At 36.5% G+C, this 23,448-nt stretch overlaps 1 protein-coding gene across 1 annotated transcript in view; it reads right to left on the bottom strand.

The window, feature by feature from the left end:
- LOC121385612 (alkylglycerol monooxygenase-like) overlaps positions 1–21,756 on the bottom strand; it is a 37,756-nt gene extending 16,000 nt beyond the window's left edge. The window contains exons 1-9 of the mRNA XM_041516358.1: positions 21,579–21,756; positions 17,975–18,102; positions 14,831–14,982; positions 11,860–11,963; positions 10,836–10,931; positions 8,633–8,765; positions 6,331–6,410; positions 2,126–2,260; positions 751–867 (exon numbers count right to left, since the gene is read on the bottom strand). Of these exons, the coding sequence (XP_041372292.1) occupies positions 751–867; positions 2,126–2,260; positions 6,331–6,410; positions 8,633–8,765; positions 10,836–10,931; positions 11,860–11,963; positions 14,831–14,982; positions 17,975–18,102; positions 21,579–21,695 (1,062 nt within the window). The 5' untranslated portion in view covers positions 21,696–21,756. The remainder of the gene's footprint in view (positions 1–750; positions 868–2,125; positions 2,261–6,330; positions 6,411–8,632; positions 8,766–10,835; positions 10,932–11,859; positions 11,964–14,830; positions 14,983–17,974; positions 18,103–21,578) is intronic.
- Between the last annotated feature and the right edge of the window lie 1,692 nt (positions 21,757–23,448).

The raw sequence follows: 23,448 nt of genomic DNA, 5'->3' as shown, positions 1-23,448 counted from the left end.
GAAGATTTGAGTCAATTCAAGGTTGCATAAACAGAATGACATGAAATGTTGTGTAGAAGTACTGGAGTGATACCTTTCTGTTGGCCATCAGCAGCAGGTATGATAAACAGATTGACATGAAATGTTGTTAGAAGTACTGGAGTGATACCTTTCTGTTGGCCATCAGCAGCAGGTATGATAAACAGAATGACATGAAATGTTGTTAGAAGTACTGGAGTGATACCTTTCTGTTGGCCATCAGCAGCAGGTATGATAAACAGATTGACATGAAATGTTGTGTAGGAGTACTGGAGTGATACCTTTGTGTTGGCCATCAGCAGCAGGTATGATAAACAGATTGACATGAAATGTTGTTAGAAGTACTGGAGTGATACCTTTCTGTTGGCCATCAGCAGCAGGTATGATAAACAGAATGACATGAAATGTTGTTAGAAGTACTGGAGTGATACCTTTCTGTTGGCCATCAGCAGCAGGTATGATAAACAGAATGACATGAAATGTTGTTAGAAGTACTGGAGTGATACCTTTCTGTTGGCCATCAGCAGCAGGTATGATAAACAGATTGACATGAAATGTTGTTAGAAGTACTGGAGTGATACCTTTCTGTTGGCCATCAGCAGCAGGTATGATAAACAGATTGACATGAAATGTTGTGTAGGAGTACTGGAGTGATACCTTTCTGTTGGCCATCAGCAGCAGGTATGATAAACAGATTGACATGAAATGTTGTTAGAAGTACTGGAGTGATACCTTTTTGTTGGCCATAAGTAGCAGGTATCCGTAGTTGATGAGAATGAAGTGCACCAGGACGTACAGGCCCAGCCAGGTGGGGACACGTGTGTCGTACTTCACCGGCGGGGACTCCACCTGCAAGACAATAGTCACAATGTTTAAGTATTTTACATATAAATATGAACATACATACATATACATATACATATACATATACATATACATATATACATATACACATATATAAATCAGGAACTGGTATTACCATTTGTTTTTGCATAGCAATATAGTGTTATATGTCTATTGCAATGTATATGTAAAACATGGTGTAGTTCCATCTACTGCTGAGTGATCAAGCAGGGTGTAGCTCAGTGTAAACAACTGTAGGGTGTTGTTCAGTGTAAACAATTGCAGGGTGTGGCTCAGTGTAAACAACTGCAGGGTGTGGCTCAGTGTAAACAACTGCAGGGTGTGGCTCAGTGTAAACTGCAGGGTGGAGCTCAGTGTAAACAACTGCAGGGTGTGGCTCAGTGTAAACAACTGCAGGATGGAGCTCAGTGTAAACAACTGCAGGGTGTGGCTCAGTGTAAACAACTGCAGGGTGGAGCTCAGTGTAAACAACTGCAGGGTGTGGCTCAGTGTAAACAACTGCAGGGTGTGGCTCAGTGTAAACAACTGCAGGGTGTGGCTCAGTGTAAACAACTGCAGGGTGTGGCTCAGTGTAAACAACTGCAGGGTGTGGCTCAGTGTAAACAACTGCAGGGTGTGGCTCAGTGTAAACAACTGCAGGATGGAGCTCAGTGTAAACAACTGCAGGGTGTGGCTCAGTGTAAACAACTGCAGGGTGGAGCTCAGTCTAAACAATTGCAGGGTGTGGCTCAGTGTAAACAACTGCAGGGTGTGGTTCAGTGTAAACAACTGCAGGATGGAGCTCAGTGTAAACAACTGCAGGGTGTGGCTCAGTGTAAACAATTGCAGAGTTTCAGTATGTACAGCACTAGTCTTGTTCTTATTAAGGGCGGGATATAGCCCAGTAGTAAAACACTTACCTGATGGACCTATTTCTCAATGAAGCCAGTACACCACGACTGGTATATCATAGGCTGTGGTATGTGTTATCCTGTCTGTGGGATGGTGCATATAAAAAAGATCCAATGCTAGTAATGGAAAAATGTAACTGGTTTCCTCTCTATGACTTTATGTCAAAATTACATGTACCAAGTGTCTGACATGGATGGCTAATGATTAATAAATGAATGTGCTCTAGTGGTGTCATTAAACAAAACAAAACAAAATTCTAATTATATATGTAGTATGATATACCAGAGCTGGGATGTTACGCAAACATTTCTTTCTTTTCCTATTCAAATATTGTTAATAATGTATATTTTACCTGAGGAATATCTGCAGGATCTCCCATTCTCGGTTTCCCTGGTGACCACCCAGGACCACAGAACAATGAAGCTAGCTTGTGAGTCCATTTGCTGTAATTTCTAAACAAATTTACCATGTACTGCAAAAAACCAAACTGAAAAACAAAGAAAAATGCTTTTAAATTTTAAAGACCTCTGTTACTAGAGAGTATGGGTTCTAGCTCATTAAGTTACTAGAGGAGTGTATGGGTTCTAGCTCACTAAGTTACTAGAGGGGTGTATGGGTTCTAGCTCACTAAGTTACTAGAGGGGTGCATGGGTTCTAGCTCACTAAGTTACTAGAGGGGTGCATGGGTTCTAGCTCACTAAGTTACTAGAGGAGTGCATAGGTTCTAGCTCACTAAGTTACTAGAGGAGTGCATAGGTTCTAGCTCACTAACTTACTAGAGGAGTGTATGGGTTCTAGCTCACTAACTTATTAGAGGAGTGTACGGGTTCTAGCTCACTAAGTTATTAGAGGAGTGTATGGGTTCTAGCTCACTACGTTACTAGAGGAGTGTATGGGTTCTAGGTCACTAAGTTAGAGAGGAGTGTATGGGTTCTAGCTCACTACGTTACTAGATGAGTGCATGGGTTCTAGCTCACTAAGTTATTAATATAGAGGAGTGTATGGGTTCTAGCTTACTAAGTTATTAATATAGAGGAGTGTATGGGTTCTAGCTCACTAAGTTACTAGAGAGGTGCATGGGTTCTAGCTCACTAAGTTATTAGAGGAGTGTATGGGTTCTAGCTCACTAAGTTATTAGAAGAATGTATGGGTTCTAGCTCACTAAGTTAAAGAGGAGTGCATGGGTTCTAGCTCACCAAGTTACTAGAGGAGTGCATGGGTTCTAGCTCACTAAGTTACTAGAGGAGTGCATGGGTTCTAGCTCACTAAGTTATTAGAGGAGTCAGAATGACCATATGTTTGACGTCCAATAGCCGATGATAAGATTAAAAATCAATGTGCTCTAGTGGCGTCGTTAAATAAAACAAACTTTACTTTTATTAGAGGAGTACATGGGTTCTAGCTCACTAAGTTATTAGAGGAGTGTATGGGTTCTAGCTCACTAAGTTACTAGAGGAGTGTATGGGTTCTAGCTCACTAAGTTACTAGAGGAGTGCATGGGTTCTAGCTCACTACATTACTAGATGAGTGCATGGGTTCTAGCTCACTAAGTTATTAGAGGAGTGTATGGATTCTAGCTCACTACGTTACTAGAAGAGTGTATGGGTCCTAGCTCACTAAGTTATTAGAGGAGTGTATGGGTTCTAGCTCACTAAGTTACTAGAGGAGTGTATGGGTTCTAGCTCACTAAGTTACTAGAGGAGTGCATGGGTTCTAGCTCACTACATTACTAGATGAGTGCATGGGTTCTAGCTCACTAAGTTATTAGAGGAGTGTATGGATTCTAGCTCACTACGTTACTAGAAGAGTGTATGGGTTCTAGCTCACTAAGTTAAAGAGGAGTGTATGGGTTCTAGCTCACTAAGTTATTAATATAGAGGAGTGTATGGGTTCTAGCTCACTAAGTTACTAGAGAGGTGCATGGGTTCTAGCTCACTAAGTTATTAGAGGAGTGTATGGGTTCTAGCTCACTAAGTTATTAGAGGAGTGTATGGGTTCTAACTCACTGAGTTATTAGAGGAGTGTATGGGTTCTAGCTCACTAAGTTATTAGAGGAGTGTATGGGTTCTAGCTCACTAAGTTATTAGAAGAGTGTATGGGTTCTAGCTCACTAAGTTACTAGAGAGGTGCATGGGTTCTAGCTCACTAAGTTATTAGAGGAGTGTATGGGTTCTAGCTCACTAAGTTATTAGAGGAGTGTATGGGTTCTAACTCACTGAGTTATTAGAAGAGTGTATGGGTTCCAGCTCACTAAGTTATTAGAGGAGTGTATGGGTTCTAGCTCACTAAGTTATTAGAGGAGTGTATGGGTTCTAGCTCACTAAGTTATTAGAAGAGTGTATGGGTTCTAGCTCACTAAGTTAAAGAGGACTGCATGGGTTCTAGCTCACTGGGTTCTAGCTCACTAAGTTATTAGAGGAGTGTATGGGTTCTAGCTCACTAAGTTATTAGAAGAGTGTATGGGTTCTAGCTCACTAAGTTAAAGAGGAGTGCATGGGTTCTAGCTCACTAAGTTACTAGAGGAGTGCATGGGTCCTAGCTCACTAAGTTATTAGAGGAGTCAGAATGACCATATGTTTGACGTCCAATAGCCGATGATAAGATTAAAAATCAATGTGCTCTAGTGGCGTCGTTAAATAAAACAAACTTTACTTTTATTAGAGGAGTACATGGGTTCTAGCTCACTAAGTTATTAGAGGAGTGTATGGGTTCTAGCTCACTAAGTTACTAGAGGAGTGTATGGGTTCTAGCTCACTAAGTTACTAGAGGAGTGCATGGGTTCTAGCTCACTACATTACTAGATGAGTGCATGGGTTCTAGCTCACTAAGTTATTAGAGGAGTGTATGGATTCTAGCTCACTACGTTACTAGAAGAGTGTATGGGTCCTAGCTCACTAAGTTATTAGAGGAGTGTATGGGTTCTAGCTCACTAAGTTACTAGAGGAGTGTATGGGTTCTAGCTCACTAAGTTACTAGAGGAGTGCATGGGTTCTAGCTCACTACATTACTAGATGAGTGCATGGGTTCTAGCTCACTAAGTTATTAGAGGAGTGTATGGATTCTAGCTCACTACGTTACTAGAAGAGTGTATGGGTTCTAGCTCACTAAGTTAAAGAGGAGTGTATGGGTTCTAGCTCACTAAGTTATTAATATAGAGGAGTGTATGGGTTCTAGCTCACTAAGTTACTAGAGAGGTGCATGGGTTCTAGCTCACTAAGTTATTAGAGGAGTGTATGGGTTCTAGCTCACTAAGTTATTAGAGGAGTGTATGGGTTCTAACTCACTGAGTTATTAGAGGAGTGTATGGGTTCTAGCTCACTAAGTTATTAGAGGAGTGTATGGGTTCTAGCTCACTAAGTTATTAGAAGAGTGTATGGGTTCTAGCTCACTAAGTTACTAGAGAGGTGCATGGGTTCTAGCTCACTAAGTTATTAGAGGAGTGTATGGGTTCTAGCTCACTAAGTTATTAGAGGAGTGTATGGGTTCTAACTCACTGAGTTATTAGAAGAGTGTATGGGTTCCAGCTCACTAAGTTATTAGAGGAGTGTATGGGTTCTAGCTCACTAAGTTATTAGAGGAGTGTATGGGTTCTAGCTCACTAAGTTATTAGAAGAGTGTATGGGTTCTAGCTCACTAAGTTAAAGAGGACTGCATGGGTTCTAGCTCACTGGGTTCTAGCTCACTAAGTTATTAGAGGAGTGTATGGGTTCTAGCTCACTAAGTTATTAGAAGAGTGTATGGGTTCTAGCTCACTAAGTTAAAGAGGAGTGCATGGGTTCTAGCTCACTAAGTTACTAGAGGAGTGCATGGGTCCTAGCTCACTAAGTTATTAGAGGAGTGCATGGGTTCTAGCTCACTAAGTTATTAGAGGAGTGTATGGGTTCTAGCTCACTAAGTTACAGGAGGAGTGTATGGGTTCTAGCTCACTAAGTTACTAGAGTGTATGGGTTCTAGCTCACTAAGTTACTAGAGGGTATGGGTTCTCGCTCACTAAGTTACTAGAGGAGTGTATGGGTTCTAGCTCACTAAGTTACTAGAGGGTATGGGTTCTAGCTCACTAAGTTACTAGAGGAGTGTATGGGTTCTAGCTCACTAAGTTATTAGAGGGGTGCATGGGTTTTAGCTCACTATGTAGAGTGTTTGTCTCAGATGCCTGGGTCATTGGATTGAAACCCCTGAGCAGGCACATTCTCTGAGTCTCAAACAGGGTCCCACAGAGGGTCAACAAATTTAAATTTCATATTTATAACTGAATAATAGCATGTTCAATTATGTGATTAAAATAGCAAGAATCTGGTATCTACCCACTAAATAGTTTACCCAAACAGTGGCGTAGTGTGGGTTGCCAGTGCCCGAGGCAAGGCAAGTATTGCGCCCCCTAACCAGTGGACCGTTAGCACTTCCCTAGTCCCTTCCACCAGTCCAGAATTTTGTACCCAGGGCAAGTCCTGGTGGCCCGACCCACGCTATGCCACTGTACCCAAACATGATATCTTATGCTTTCCCATACCTCAAATAACTGTCAGACAAAATTCAATGGGTGTATGAGATTTTCACCTGCACATTGAGTGGATCAAATGTTCCTAAAGCATGAGTCAAGCCATAGACCACTTCTTCACTTTCTGCCTCATACGTGCCTACAAATAACAAAACACATGAGTCAAGCCATAGACCACTTCTTCACTTTCTGTCTCATATGTGCCTACAAATAACAAAACACAAGAGTTAAGCCATAGACCACTTCTTCACTTTCTGCCTCGTACGTGCCTACAAATAAAAAACACATGAGTCAAGCCATAGACCACTTCTTCACTTTCTGCCTCATACGTGCCTACAAATAACAAAACACAAGAGTCAAGCCATAGACCACTTCTTCACTTTCTGCCTCATACGTGCCTACAAATAACAAAACACAAGAGTCAAGCCATAGACCACTTCTTCACTTTCTGCCTCGTACGTGCCTACAAATAACAAAACACAAGAGTCAAGCCATAGACCACTTCTTCACTTTCTGCCTCGTACGTGCCTACAAATAACAAAACACATGAGTCAAGCCATAGACCACTTCTTCACTTTCTGCCTCGTACGTGCCTACAAATAACAAAACACAAGAGTCAAGCCATAGACCACTTCTTCACTTTCTGCCTCATACGTGCCTACAAATAACAAAACACATGAGTCAAGCCATAGACCACTTCTTCACTTTCTGCCTCGTACGTGCCTACAAATAACAAAACACAAGAGTCAAGCCATAGACCACTTCTTCACTTTCTGCCTCGTACGTGCCTACAAATAACAAAACACAAGAGTCAAGCCATAGACCACTTCTTCACTTTCTGCCTCGTACGTGCCTACAAATAACAAAACACAAGAGTCAAGCCATAGACCACTTCTTCACTTTCTGCCTCGTACGTGCCTACAAATAACAAAACACATGAGTCAAGCCAGAGACCACTTCTTCACTTTCTGCCTCGTACGTGCCTACAAATAACAAAACACAAGAGTCAAGCCATAGACCACTTCTTCACTTTCTGCCTCATATACGTGCCTACAAATAACAAAACACATGAGTCAAGCCATAGACCACTTCTTCACTTTCTGCCTCGTACGTGCCTACAAATAACAAAACACATGAGTCAAGCCATAGACCACTTCTTCACTTTCTGCCTCGTACGTGCCTACAAATAACAAAACAAATATGTACAATTTTAATATTACTTTAAACAGAATTATATGTTCTCAACAATCTCTAATATATACATTTATATATACATGTATTTATCACTCTGTTCTGTTTAACAATACCACCGCAGAACATTGATTTATTAATTATCGGCTATTGAATGTCAAACATTTGGTAATTCTGACATATAGTCTTAGAGAGGAAACCTTCTACATTCTGTCATTAGTAGAAATGGATCTTTTATATACATCTTCCTACTGACATGACTATTGAATCAATCTTCATGAATAAAAAAAAACACTACAACAAATTCACTTGGTCAACTTTTATACTTTTCTTTTTTATTTCATAGTTGTTATTCACCAAAAATAAATAACATCATCGTCCAAATTTGGACATTCTAAAACCCTTTTGAAACCAATCCTCAATATGTCTATCTGCAAACACAAAACGCTAAGAAGTGTGTAAATGATACCAAATATTCTGTCTATCTGCAGACACAAAATGCTAAGAAGTGTGTAAATGATACCAAATATTCTGTCTATATGCAAACACAAAACACTAAGAAGTGCGTGTGTAAATGATACTCAATATGTCTATATGCAAACACAAAACACTAAGAAGTGCGTGTGTAAATGATACTCAGTGTCTATATGTAAACACAAAACACTAAGTAGTGCGTGTGTAAATGATACTCAGTGTCTATATGCAAACACAAAACACTAAGAAGTGCGTGTGTAAATGATACTCAGTGTCTATATGTAAACACAAAACACTAAGTAGTGCGTGTGTAAATGATACTCAGTGTCTATATGTAAACACAAAACACTAAGAAGTGCGTGTGTAAATGATACTCAATATGTCTATATGCAAACACAAAACACTAAGAAGTGCGTGTGTAAATGATACTCAGTGTCTATATGTAAACACAAAACACTAAGTAGTGCGTGTGTAAATGATACTCAGTGTCTATATGCAAACACAAAACACTAAGAAGTGCATGTGTAAATGATACTCAGTGTCTATATGTAAACACAAAACACTAAGTAGTGCGTGTGTAAATGATACTCAGTGTCTATATGTAAACACAAAATGCTAAGAAGTGCGTGTGTAAATGATACTCAATATGTCTATATACAAACATAAAACACTAAGAAGTGTGTGTGTAAATGATACCAAATATTCTGTCCCATATGATGAGAGTTCCAGCGTAGTTTTTGTCGATGCAGTATGGATTTCTCCCATGATGCACTCGGTGGGCACTTGGTGTGTTGATGATGTACTCCAGAGGACCGAGGTATGGCACGTACTGAAAACAAACTCACAGCTGTAGGTATGCAGTCTCGTAGTGCTGGGCTCAGACAACCAACTGCCACAACAAAGTTGGCCAACTTTGTTGTGACAGTTGACAGTCTGACCCTAGCATTACTCTCCAGTCATTATCTTTATCTGACATACATGTATGCCCATATAACGGATGGCCCACAAAACATTATAACCCAACTAGATACTGAACTGTATACAGAGGATAATATATGAGTGGCTGTTACATACCATTTATCTCCTCGAGTTGTAAGATAAATGGTATCTAACGGACACAAATGTATTATTCTATTTCTTACATATCCTCAAAAAAAAGGTTTTAAGCAAATTTTAACATCTTTTTCAGTTAAAAGTTATTTACAGCCGTTGCACTTGTAGCTGACTTACGCGTGACAGACATATGAATGTCAAGTTAACTGTACGTCATAGTGTAATCGATTTCCATCGCATTGTTTTTTATTGGACATATTGCATTGGTGACCTGGTCATCACCTAGGAGCAGCCAGTCAAACATGTACATGTATGTTTTGAAATTGTAAACACATGTGCATGTTATAAAAAATAATGCATAGTGTTCTCACTAACAGGTGTGTAAGAAAATTAAAAGAAACTTGCACTACTTATAATCATATTTGTCAACTTCAGGGAAACTTTAAGCCCACAGGTGAAATATTGTTAAAAATAGCAACAGACTGAAACTTGTAAGTAAAAGAATATGATGCTCATTTATACTTACTGCTCTTCGGTCTACTTTCGCACTGTTTCACTTACAATTTTTAATCTGTAGGTTGCACTATACCATATAAAATTCTATAGGCGACCATGTTAACATTTGTGTTTGAAAACAATATGGGAGCGGGACGTAGCCCCGTGGTAAAGCGATTGCTTGATGCGTGGTCAGTTGTGGATCAATCCCCGTCAGTGGTCCCATTGGGCTATTTCTCATTCCAGTTAGTGCACCACAACTGGCATATCAAAGGCCGAGGTATATGCTACCCTGTCTGTGGGATAGTGCATATTAAAGATCCCTTGCTACTAATGGAAAAATGTAGCAGGTTTCCTCTCTAAGACTATATGTAAAAATGTCCAACAGCTGATGATTAATAAATCCATGTGCTCTGAGTATTGAACATCTGCGTGACCCATTTATCAGTGACGCAGAAATAAATCCATGTAAGCCATTTCCTTTCTACATAACCCGTTATATTAGAGTAAATGGTGATACAAATTTTGCACGAAAAAAAATAGGTTATGCAAAATTAGATTTGCATGAGCAATGCGTGAACGAAACGATCATTCTCGCGTTATTCAGAGGCCTGTAGTGGTGTCATTAAAGAAAGCAAACTTGTGAAAACACTACATGCAATATATCAACCAACGTATTACCCATAAATATCAGTACTACAACTCCTATACCTCAAAGTATTAACTGAAGAAAATGGTACCATTCATGACTAATTTTTTATATACCATATTTGACCGGAAATTAGCCCATGTCTGAATGTTTTTACAACACAGCTAATTTCACACAAACATTTTAGTACTTTTGTTTCTCGCACAAGGCTACTTGACACAGTGGTACAAGAAGAAATAAAATTGCATACATTTTTTGCTTAGATGCAACTAATTGATGTTTTTTACCACAAATCCAGTCACATTTATCACCAATGACAGGATATGTGACCTATGGGCCTCAGAATTTAACTGAAGTTGGCAAATGTCCATATAATAATGGGTGTAAAATATCCAAGTTGCAGTCACCATACCTTTTAAATAATTTAATATTCAACAGGGTTATCGTTTTTTGTGGATCACCCGATATACTGAGGTAAATAAGTAAAACAATGTGGAAGTGTGTCATTTTGTTCTGAAAGTGTGTCATTTCGTTCTGGAAGTGTGTCATTTGTTCTGGAAGTGTGTCGTTTGTTCTGGAAGTGTATGGTTTTGTTCTGGAAGTGTGACATTTGTTCTGGAAGTGTGTCGTTTTGTTCTGGAAGTGAGCATTGTTTTGGAAGTGTGTCGTTTTGCACAGATACAAACTGCCTGAATGACTAACCTGGGTATGAATCCAGAACTGGTAGATCAGATTCAACTCAGCGTGAATTAGAAACACTGATGGAGGGATACACAGCGCCATTGGCAAGTAGAACACCTGAAAACAACATTACATGAAGCCATTTAAAACACTGTCTCCACATTACATGTATACAATTATAACACTGTCTCCACGTTACATGTATACATTTATAACACTCTCTCCACATAACTTGTATACATTTAAAACACTGCCTTCACATTACATGTATACATTTAAAACACTGCATCCACATTAGATATATACATTTAAAACAATGTCTCCACATTACATGTATACATTTAAAACACTGCCTCCACATTAGATGTATACATTTAAAACAATGTCTCCACATTACATGTATACATTTAAAACATTGCCTCCACATAACATGAAGGCATTTAAAATACTGCCTCCACATTACATGTATACATTTAAAACACTGCCTCCACATTAGATGTATACATTTAAAACACTCTCTCCACATTACATGTATACATTTATAACAATGTCTCCATATTACATGTATACATTTAAAATACTGCCTCCACATTACATGTATACATTTAAAACACAGTCTTAAGTCTGATGGCTTCACCACGACACCATCAATGCTGGTACCAGGCTGCAAACCCAGTACCTAGCTACCAGCCTTAAGTCTGATGGCTTAATCACCACACCACCGAGGCTGGTATCGGGCTGCGAACCCAGTACCTAGCTACCAGCCTTAAGTCTGATGGCTTAATCACCACACCACCGAGGCTGGTATCGGGCTGCGAACCCAGTACCTGCCAGTATTACATGTATGTCCGATGGCTTAACCACGACACCACCAAGGCTGGTATCGGGCTGCGAACCCAGTACCTGCCAGTATTACATGTATGTCCGATGGCTTAACCACGACACCACCGAGGCTGGTATTGGGCTGTGAACCCAGTACCTACCAGTATTACATGTATGTCTGATGGCTTAACCACGACACCACCGAGGTAAGGTCTATACGTACCCACGATGTATAAACCTGCAGGATGGATTGTCGCAGGGCTGTGGAGAAATTGTAGTCTTCTGAACTATGATGGACCTGGTGTGCTGCCCACATGAAGTTCACCTCTGTTGTGAAAACAAGACACAATCAGTGAACACACATACCACGTCAGGGGATATCATACATCTCTTAACGATATACAGTGAACAGAGGAACATGTCAAAACAAGACACAATCAGTGAACACACATACCACGTCAGGGATATCATACATCTCTTAACGATATACAGTGAACAGAGGAACATGTCCAAACAAGACACAATCAGTGAACACACATACCATGCCAGGGGATATCATACATCTCTTAACGATATACAGTGAACAGAGGAACATGTCAAAACAAGACACAATCAGTGAACACACATACCACGTCAGGGATATCATACATCTCTTAACGATATACAGTGAACAGAGGAACATGTCCAAACAAGACACAATCAGTGAACACACATACCACGCCAGGGGATATCATACCTCTATTAACGATGTACAGTGAACAGAGGAACATGTTAAAACAAGACACAATCAGTGAACATACATACCACGTCAGGGATATCATACATTTCTTAACGATATACAGTGAACAGAGGAACATGTGAAAACAAGACACAATTAGTGAACACATACCACGTCAGGGATATCATACATCTCTTAACGATATACAGTGAACAGAGGAACATGAGAAAACAAGACACAATTTTCCCTTAGTTTGCATTACAGGATAAAGGTCACAACCAGTTGAGAAATAGAACTATGTTTCAAGTGACTATGTCACATTGTGAAATATGCTTCTGAGGTGGCCGCAGGTACATTAAATGTAATCCAGTAAATACTCCAAAGTGTTGGCACATTTAGTCATAGTACCACATTCAGTAATATTCGTGACTCACAATTGAGAAGTTTATGCTGCACTATGATGTATTCAGTTTAATCAGTCTAGTCCAAAACGGAAAAAAAAGAAAGAAAAGAAAAAGACAAGAAAACTTGTTTCACCATTCAACTCTACACACGATTTCAAGTTGAAAGTAAATATATACTTCTTGAACAACGATTTCAAGTGGAAAGTAAATATATACTTCACCATTCAACTCTACACACGATTTCAAGTGGAAAGTAAATATATACTTCACCATTCAACTCTACACACGATTTCAAGTGGAAAGTAAATATATACTTCACCATTCAACTCTACACACGATTTCAAGTGGAAAGTAAATATATACTTCACCATTCAACTCTACACACGATTTCAAGTGGAAAGTAAATATATACTTCACCATTCAACTCTACACACGATTTCAAGTGGAAAGTAAATATATACTTCACCATTCAACTCTACACACGATTTCAAGTGGAAAGTAAATATATACTTCACCATTCAACTCTACACACGATTTCAAGTGGAAAGTAAATATATACTTCACCATTCAACTCTACACACGATTTCAAGTGGAAAGTAAATATATACTTCACCATTCAACTCTACACACGATTTCTGTAAAGTTGAAGTATGGTATACATAATTAAGAAATAATTATCGTATAGGCCTACTGTATTATGTTATGCATGACGTCAATATAGAATATCAGGTTACTACGTTTTGATATTGTGGTTACTTGGCGAGGTTTAGATTACAGTGTAACAGGAGAGCTTCAGTGAGCCTGTTACAATATTATCGAACCGAGCCAAATATAACCACGTACAATATAAAAATGTAGAAACCTGATATGTTTTTTTATCATGCAACCCCTTTCAAGTTATATTTTTGTAATATATTTCAGTCAAAAGCAGTATAGAAACTATTACTTTTATCATGTAGAAACTACTTCTGGAAGTCAGACAATAGCAGGTGCCCAAAAGCATCTTGGGAATGGCATAGCCAGCCTAAAAGTTATGTGTTTCCAATTTTAAATAAAATACTTTGATTATATTTCAAAGTCTGTTGTGTCACATTACAATTTTTGTACCATTTTCTGTGAAAATAAACTCAAGTTTATGTGTGACCTGAAGAAGATCTACATCACTGGCTGCTAGTGGCTGTGAAGTCAGACACTGTTCCCAATGTAAACATTCTTTGCATGAAGCTACTTGCATTTTTGTTTCAAAATGTTTCATTAAAAATGTTGGCTAGTTCCGAATGGGAGCAAGTAATGGAGAATTGAAAAATATGAGGTAATTTGATGTTACAGGAAGTGTAAATGTTACATTTATTTCTGCAGTTCAACAAATATTGCTAGAAATGGATGTTTGAAACATTAGAAAATTACCTATCTGAAAATTTCGCAAACATTTGTCATGTGCACAACTCATTTCCTAGTGCCATGATAACACTTCGAATTATCAGGTAGGGGTTATCAGGTCAATAGGAGGAGGCATGGTTGCATGATAAAAAGTCATATCCTGCTACTATTGGGATATGACTTTATTTTATCCTTCATCATATTCTGTCAATAGAAATGGTGGTTGCAGGATAACATTTTGTGAATGCGACAGCCCTAACTACTGTGCATGTCACCTTGTATACATGTATGTAGATATATAGAGGATAGTTCATGTTTTTGTCAAATATGATTGACATCTCATCAAGGGATCTAGTTTGCAATCATACATGTAGCTCATTCGTCAAGCAAGATATGATTGCAAACTTCATGAGATGAGATATAAATCATATTTGACAAAAAAAATTAAAAATTATATTTATTATATAATTTTTGGGCAATTTACCTTCATTTTTAAAATGCCAGCAGCAAGATAGTTCTGGCTTTCTTACAGTGATGATAACATATTCTACAGTGACAATAACACATTTTAGAGTGAAATGTTCACTCTAAAATGTGTTATCGTCACTGAGTGATTGATAACACTTTTATTTCACTGATATTTTAACATATTTCACTAAATGTTATATAATAATATAAGACTATCTGCAAACCATGAGCGAATCTGTGAAACCAGTAATAGCCGAGATCTTGTCCTAGAAAACACAGACACCACGTCCAAGCTGAGTCCCACGGCAACTGGGCGATCCTCCAGTTGTCATACACCCAGCAGTACGCCGCCAGGGTGATTGACTGTAGAACTACCCTGAAAAACAGCACACAGTTATTTACACATACACCACCAGGGTGACTGACTGTGAAACTACCCTGAAAAATAGCACACAGTTATTTACACATACACCACCAGGGTGATCGACTGTAGAACTACCCTGAAAAACAGCACACAGTTATTTACACATACACCACAAGGGTGACTGACTGTGGAACTACCCTGAAAAACAGCACACAATTATTTACACATACACCACCAGGGTGACCGACTGTAGAACTACCCTGAAAAACAGCACACAATTATTTACACATACACCACCAGGGTGACTGACTGTAGAACTACCCTGAAAAACAGCTCACAATTATTTACACATATATAATACACCACCAAGGTGACTGACTGTAGGACTACCCTGAAAAACAGCACACATTATTTAAATATACACCACCAAGGTGACTGACTGTAGGACTAATCTATATGTGAATGATGTTTATTATAATCTATATGTCTAATGATGTTTGTTATAATCTATATGTCTAATGTTTATTATAATCTATATGTCTAATGATGTTTACAATAATTTATAAGTGAATGATGTTTATTATAATCTATATGTGAATGATGTATATTATAATCTATATGTGAATGATGTATATTATAATATATATGTCTAACGATGTTTATTATATTCTATATGTCTAATGATGTTTATTATAATATATATGTCTAATGATGTTTATTATAATATATATGTGAATGATGTTTATTATAATCTATATGTCTAATGATGTTTATTATAATCTATATGTGAATGATGTATATTATAATCTATATGTGAATGATGTATATTATAATATATATGTCTAGTGATGTTTATTATAATCTATATGTCTAATGTATATTATAATCTATATGTGAATGATGTATATTATAATCTATATGTGAATGATGTTTATTATAATCTATATGTCTAATGATGTTCATTATAATCTATGTCTAATGATGTTTATTATAATCTATATGTCTAATGATGTTCATTATAATGTATGTCTAATGATGTTTATTATAATCTATATGTCTAATGATGCTTATTATAATTTATATGTCTAATGATGTTTATAATAATCTATATGTCTAATCATGTTTATTATAATCTATATGTCTAATCATGTTTATTATAATCTATAAGTGAATCATTTTTATTATAATCTGTCTAATGATGTTTATTATAATCTATATGTCTAATGATGTTTATTATAATCTATGTCTAATGTTTATTATATATAATCTATATGTCTAATGTTCATTATAATCTACGTCTAATCATGTTTATTATAATCTATATGTCTAATCATGTTTATTATAATTTATATGTCTAATGATGTTCATTATAATCTATATATCTAATGATGTATATTATAATCTATATGTTTAATGATGTTTATAATAATCTAAATGTCTATTATGTCTATACATAATCTAATTCTATAATGACATCTGTGAATAATTTATATGTGTAAAGATGTCTATGAATTAAGTTTGTTTTGTTTAACGACACCACTAGAGCACATTGATTAAGTAATCATCGGCTATTGGATGTCAAACATTTGGTGATTCTGACTCATAGTCATCAGAGGAAACCCGCTAAATTTTGTCCTAATGCAGCAAGGTATCTTTTAAATGCACTTTCCCACAGACTGGAACGCACATACCATGGCCTTTGACCAGTTGTGGTGTACTGGTTGGAATTAGTAAAAACACAATCAGTTGAATGGATCCACCAAGGTGGTTCAACCCTGCGACCTATGAATAATCTAAACTTTTAATGTCTATGAATAATCTATATAAATCTAATGTCTATCAGTAATTCAAATGTTTAAAGTCCATCAATAATCCAAATGTCTATCAATAATCCAAATGTCTATCAATAATCTAAATGTCTACTAATTATGTCTATAATATAATTTAAATGTCTACTGATGTCTATAATATAATCTAAATGTCTACTGATGTCTATCAATAATCTAAATGTCTACTGATGTCTATCAATAATCTAAATGTCTACTGATGTCTAGCAATAATCTAAATGTCTACTGATGTCTAGCAATAACCTAAATGTCTACTGATGTCCATCAATAATCTAAATGTCTACTGATGTCTATCAATAATCTAAATATCTACTGATGTCTACAATGTATATCGCTCATCTAAATGTGTACTAATTAATGTCTATAAAGATCTAAGCTTAATGTCTAATGATGTCTATCAATAATCTAAATGTTTACTGATGTCTATCAATAATCTAAATGTGTACTAATGTATATAAAGATCTAAATGTCTTATGATGTACATTTGTATATCAATAATCTAAATGTCTATAAAGATCTTAATGTCTGATGAGGTCTATCAATAATTTAAATATCTATAAAAATCTAAATGTCTATCTATAAAAATCTAAATGTCTAATGATGTTTATCAATAATCTAAATGTCTATAAAGATCTAAATGTCTGATGAGGTCTATCAATAATTTAAATATTTATAAAAAATCTAAATGTCTATACCGATGTCTATCAATAAGCTAAATGTCTACTGATGCCTATCAATAATCTAAATGTCTATTGATGTCTATCAATAATCTAAATGTCTATTGATGTCTATCAATAATCTAAATGTCTATACTGATGTCTATCATCTGGCTTTTGTAATGAAAATAGAGTGGCTGGAAGACTGGTTTTCAGTCTGGTGGACGATGATGTACAAACTTATTATAAGCCATCAGACATAAGGCTGGTAGGTACTGGGTTCGCAGCCCAGTACCGGTTCCCACCTAGAGCAAGTTTTATCAACTCAATGGGTAGGTGTAAGACCACTACACCCTCTTCTCTCTCACTAACCACAAACAACTAACCAACTGTCCTGGACAGACAACCAAGATAACTTAGATGTGTGCCCATGACAGTGTGCTTGAACCTTAATTGGATATAAACACGAAAATAAGTTAAAGAAGCAGAAGATGTACAAACACGGGAAGTCTTGAAAACACTCCGGCTGCCACTGATGTGATGGCATCATTCATCCGGTATCTCTTGTCTTGCTTGATCACAGACAGACACAACTCCAGGCCAATGAAGACAAAGAAATACGGAGTCGCCTGAAATACACAACAGAGCATTCAGTTATTCCAAAGAAAGGAATGTGTGTTCAACTACACTCACCTGTTTATATCCTGTCTCAGCCTCAACTGCAGGGGACAATATTTCAAAATCTTAGGTAACTGGAAGTCAGTTCACGTGAGTTTTACTTAGGTAACCGATTGTTCGGTTACGTGAACATAGTTCTTGTAACCAGTGAGTTAGGCCAACCTAATCCTAAAACACTTGAACTACGGTTCTGTGCTACATTGGTGGTTCATACATAATAAACTGATTTTCACTTTCATTACTGATATATGGTACTTTTAATTTTAGAAAATAATTCACCACGTAACCGATTGGTGGTTGTCATGGTTTTAAAGTTGGGTAACCAATATGCCAACAGAACAATTAATGGTTCTCGTGAAATATTGTGCCCTGCACTGAAACCTTTTTATATTAATTGCTTAGTAATGGCTGTTGGTTTGTTGTAAAAGATTGACAGAAATGTGTTTTGGAAATAGCAAAAAAAAGTTCTATTTGTACAAGCAATTTGTAAAGACAATGATTACGATAGCAACAAGAGGGCTATCAGCCTACAGAGCTCTGCTATTTAATTTTTAATTTTGTCATGCTAATTTTTTTTTTACTTTAAATATTGAATAAAAAAAAAATGATTGTCCAAATATTTCTCTGTTAGTTTGTGAAGACTGCTCCAGAGAATCATAGTACCAAGTTTCAAAACTATCCTTCAAAAACTCGAGAAGAAGATAGACTTTAAAATGTTCAATTTATATTTTTAAACTTTTAATAAAAATTGAAAATGTCCAATACATCTCTCTATCAGTTTGTTAATTAAGAGTGTGCTAGAGGATCATTGAATCAAGTTATAGAACAAGCCAATTGAAAGTCCATAAGATAGACTTCAAAGTAAAAGTTGATGGACAGACAATGGACAGACAGACAGACACCAGACAAATCAGTATTAAAAAAGCTCAACTGACAAATGTCATAGTGGAGGTAAAATTTCTATTTAAATCTTTTAAATTTAAAACTCTTGGATAAAATGGACTTTGAAAATGTTCAATGTTAAATTTTTATTTAAAATTTTACAATTTGATAAAAATTCCAAAATATCTCTCCGTTTATTTGTGATAACTGCCCCAGACAAACATAGTACCAAGTTTCAGAACTATATGATCAAAAATACAGGAGAATATAGACTTTTAAATTGTCAATGTTAAATTTCTATTTAACATGTTTAAATTTTAAAAAAATTCACAAATTAAAAATTTCCAAAATATTAGTTTGTGAAGATTACCCCTAAAGAATCATAGTACCAAGGTTTATAACTATCCAATCAAAACTCTAGATGATAGACTTTCACATTTTCAATTTAAATTTTAAAAACTTTCTTTCTATTTTTTAATTGAACATTTCAAAATATATCCATGTCAGTTTATGGAGAAGCCCCAGAGGATCAGTGTACCAAGTTTCAGAACAATTTAATCAAAATTCTAGTAGAAGATACACATGTAACACTTTGAAGGAATTTGTTTAAGTTGACAGACAGATGGACAGATGGATGGACACTGGACAAATCATTTTTTAAAAAGCTTCATTGCCGAATGTCACAACAGAGCAAATAAAACAGCAATATCCATAATGAAGGATGTCAAACATGAAGAAGAATGAAATAATATTTTAATGATCAATCAACGTCAAGACAAACTGAAATTGGTGATAAAAAGCATGTATCTGTTTGTAAAGTGGAAACTTAATAGTGTATAAACACCTTAATTTAAATGAAGAACTAATTTGGGACAACTTTATTTATAAGCCTGTACCTGTAACCCTAGTGGTAGCTGCCTAACATTGTCCTATTTTATATTACATTTAAACAATTTGTCTTTTTGCCAACATGACAGCACTTTTACATTCATTTTACTTTCATGTAAGAGGACGGGATGTAGCCTAGTGGTAAAGCACTCGCATGAAGTGTGGTCAGTCCATTGGGCTATTTTCAGCCAGTGCACCACAACTGATATATCAAAGGCTGTGGTATGTGCTATCCTGTCTATAGGCCTGTGAAAATTATGAGGACAATCGTTTGTTCGTTCGTGCATTGCTCACGCAAGTCTAGTTTTGTGTAACCCATTTTTCGTTTCGCTCATTAAATTTAGGACATCATTTATATACTCGAGCCGAGTCCGGGGTGGAATGTAGCCCAGTGGTACAGCGCTCGCTCAATGTGCAGTCGGTATGGGATCAATCCCCATCGGTGGGCCCACTGGCCTATTTCTCGTTCCAGCCAGTACACCACGACTGGTATATTAAAGGCTGTGGTATGTACCACCCTGTCTGTGGAATGATGCATATAAAAGATCCCTTGCTGCTAATCAAAAAGAGTAGCCCATGAAGTGGCGACAGCAGGTTTCCTCTCTCAATATCTGTGTGGTCCTTAACCATGTCTGACGCCATATAACCGTAAATAAAATGTGTTGAGTGCGTCATTAAATAAAACATTTCTTTCTTTCTTTCATTTATATACTAATGATACAGGCCTAGCTGATTCGTTAAACAAAACAAACTTTCTAAAACAAACTTTTTTCATATAAGAACATACATATAATACGAACATGTATAATATCTGCTTTTGACAGAATATGATGGCAGTTTACAGGTTTACATGTGATAAAGTAAATGAATCAGTGAACAAATGGGCCAGACAGCCTGTTGTATACGTTAACTGTTCATATAAAGCCACTGAACATATGATATAAATAGACAATAGACAAATCATCAAAAATTAAATATAAAATATGAAATAAAGTTTTACAGAAACAGAAATATTCGGTCCATCTTCATTTGCACTTGACAACCGATTAAATATCTCAAATTACACATCTACCGGTATACTATTAGAACCACTAACAGTTCCTCCTACTGGGTTAACCTAATGATGTATCAGCTGGTGAAAGAACTTTGTAAACTTATTATTTTAATTCTGCACAATTAGATATATGTCTTACTTACCTAAACCTACATGTAGTGATCATGTACTTGATGTTAGAGGCAGATGCATCCATAGAATAGATGTTAATCATAATGCATGTTTAATTTACTTTTTTAAAAATTGAATATTAATTAATTAATTAATGAAATAAATATGAAACTTTAAACAAAAATTAAATTTTAAACTATTTTTTTAATATTTTGTTTCACATCCATTGTGATGAACATTTGAAGGTAAAATGTTACCTGCCTGGAGTGGGTGGGGCACAAAAATATCTGGGATGGGTGGGGGTCAAGGAGCGCATCCTCGAGTGGGGATCCACAGCCCCAAAACCACCCTACAGACCTGACTCTTTTAGTAGATTAAACTGGCTCCGCGATGACATAGGGATCTCGACAATGCAAAAATTAATTTACAAATGCAATAATCGGAAATGGGTGGTGTTCGGAGTTAGGTACCAGTTGATTGTACATATTATACCTCTTCAACGATAAGGGGCACGTCATCTGTGGTGGCAAAGCTAGTTTCATTTGGAGTAACTAAATAAAACATGCGCCGCAGTCCTGTTGTGAAAGGAATTTTGAATACTTTATCCATGCTTCCAAATGTGCACAGAATCTACACACATCGGAACCAAAACAAAAACGTTAAAACGAAACTTGATCAAAGGTCAACCGGTGTTACGATATTATGCTTCCGAAGTTATTTGGCCCCCGTGTACATGTATATGAGTAGGGGGTAAATAAAAGGACCTACTCTTTGTTTAGCGACATCTCCACATATTTTAAGCAGTTATCTGGTGTTTAGCATTATGTTATTTTGTTCTTTCGAAGAAATAAAAGTTTGTTTTGTTGAACAGCACAATCCACGACCTTTGGTATATCAGTCATGGCGCACTGGTTGGAAAAAGCAATCAGAGAATTGGTCTACTGCTCGGTATGTCGATCCAACCAAACCCCTCAAGCGAGCGTTCTACCACAAGGAACAGAAGTAGTCTGCTCAAATAGGCCTGGAACCAAAACAAATTGCAATATAAAAAAAAATTCTTCACAGTTCATTTTAGGGATGTTGTGTGAAGAACATACTTAAATCCATCAAAATCCTCCATGGGGAAATAATAATGTCTAATTTGCATCAATCCAAGATGGCGGTCAGTGTACTGAATTTTGCAATGTTATGAAATCTACAGAATATCCTTGACTCCTTCAAACAATACAAAATAGGTTTCGGCGGGTGGGGAAGCTGTTTGATAAATTCCTAGTTTGATCCGACACTTCCTTCATTTGTATCATTCCAATATGGCGGCCAAAATGCCTTTAAATAGACAACTTTACATCTACATACATGTATATATGATTTTTTCAAGATCATGATATTGTTACATACTATTTAGAGACGAGGAAGCTATTCCACACAATAAATAAATTCCTTGTGTTATTGGGCATTTTCTTCATTCGTATAATTCCAATATGGCCGTCTAAGTACACTGAAATATGCAATTTTTCAATATATTGACGTCTACATGAATTTTTTAAAACATATTGGACTTAATTTACATATGAGTTAGAGGTAATGAAGCTATTCTGTGCATGTACAATGATGTATCCATTATATTGTTCGTTAATTCACACAAATTCAAAATGGCTGCCAAACATAACATTTCAAAGAAAATGCTTGGGGGGGGGGGGGGGGGGGGTTCCTAATATTTCCAGCAGCTGAATAATACTTTTTTTAAACTTCTGAAACGTCTGTTCTTATGGTATTTGTTTTCCAAAGGTCACTGAAACGTACATTTTAAAACAATCTGCTTTCTGTAACAATTCATTAACCTGATGATATGTTTTAAAGATTTCCGCTGTTACTTTTTATGCCCTTAAAACCTTTATAATGTTTTTTTTTAAAGAATTACAAGTTACTTCCTGTCAAAACATCTGGTATATGGTTCTGTCTATTAGATAGGCCCTACATATTAAATATCCCTTGCTGCCTTTAAGTCTAGTCAGTCTAAGCGATTTGGGGACAACCTAAAACAAACTGCAATATCGATGAAGACATTCGGACAAAATGCGCTGGCCTGAAAGATTTTCACCATATACTTCAATATCTCTACTAACAATAGATGTACTCCACGTAAAATGCATAGGATTTCTTTGGACCCCATATTTGACAGTAATGTAAATATGAATAAATAAAACGTTGTCATTCAGATTGGTGCATTTTCGTTTAATTCGAAGAAAAATAATCCTGTCCGGCACTACGACCAAAAATAGGCGCCCGAACGTCTACGTCAATCCCAATTAAGACTGATGATCTTCATATTGGTGAACTGTACACATTGAGGCAGTTTTCC

Source organism: Gigantopelta aegis, chromosome 11, assembly GCF_016097555.1.
Source record: "Gigantopelta aegis isolate Gae_Host chromosome 11, Gae_host_genome, whole genome shotgun sequence".
In the NCBI taxonomy this organism is placed as follows: Eukaryota; Metazoa; Mollusca; class Gastropoda; order Neomphalida; family Peltospiridae; genus Gigantopelta; species Gigantopelta aegis.
This window is presented reverse-complemented; position numbering and strand designations above follow the sequence as displayed.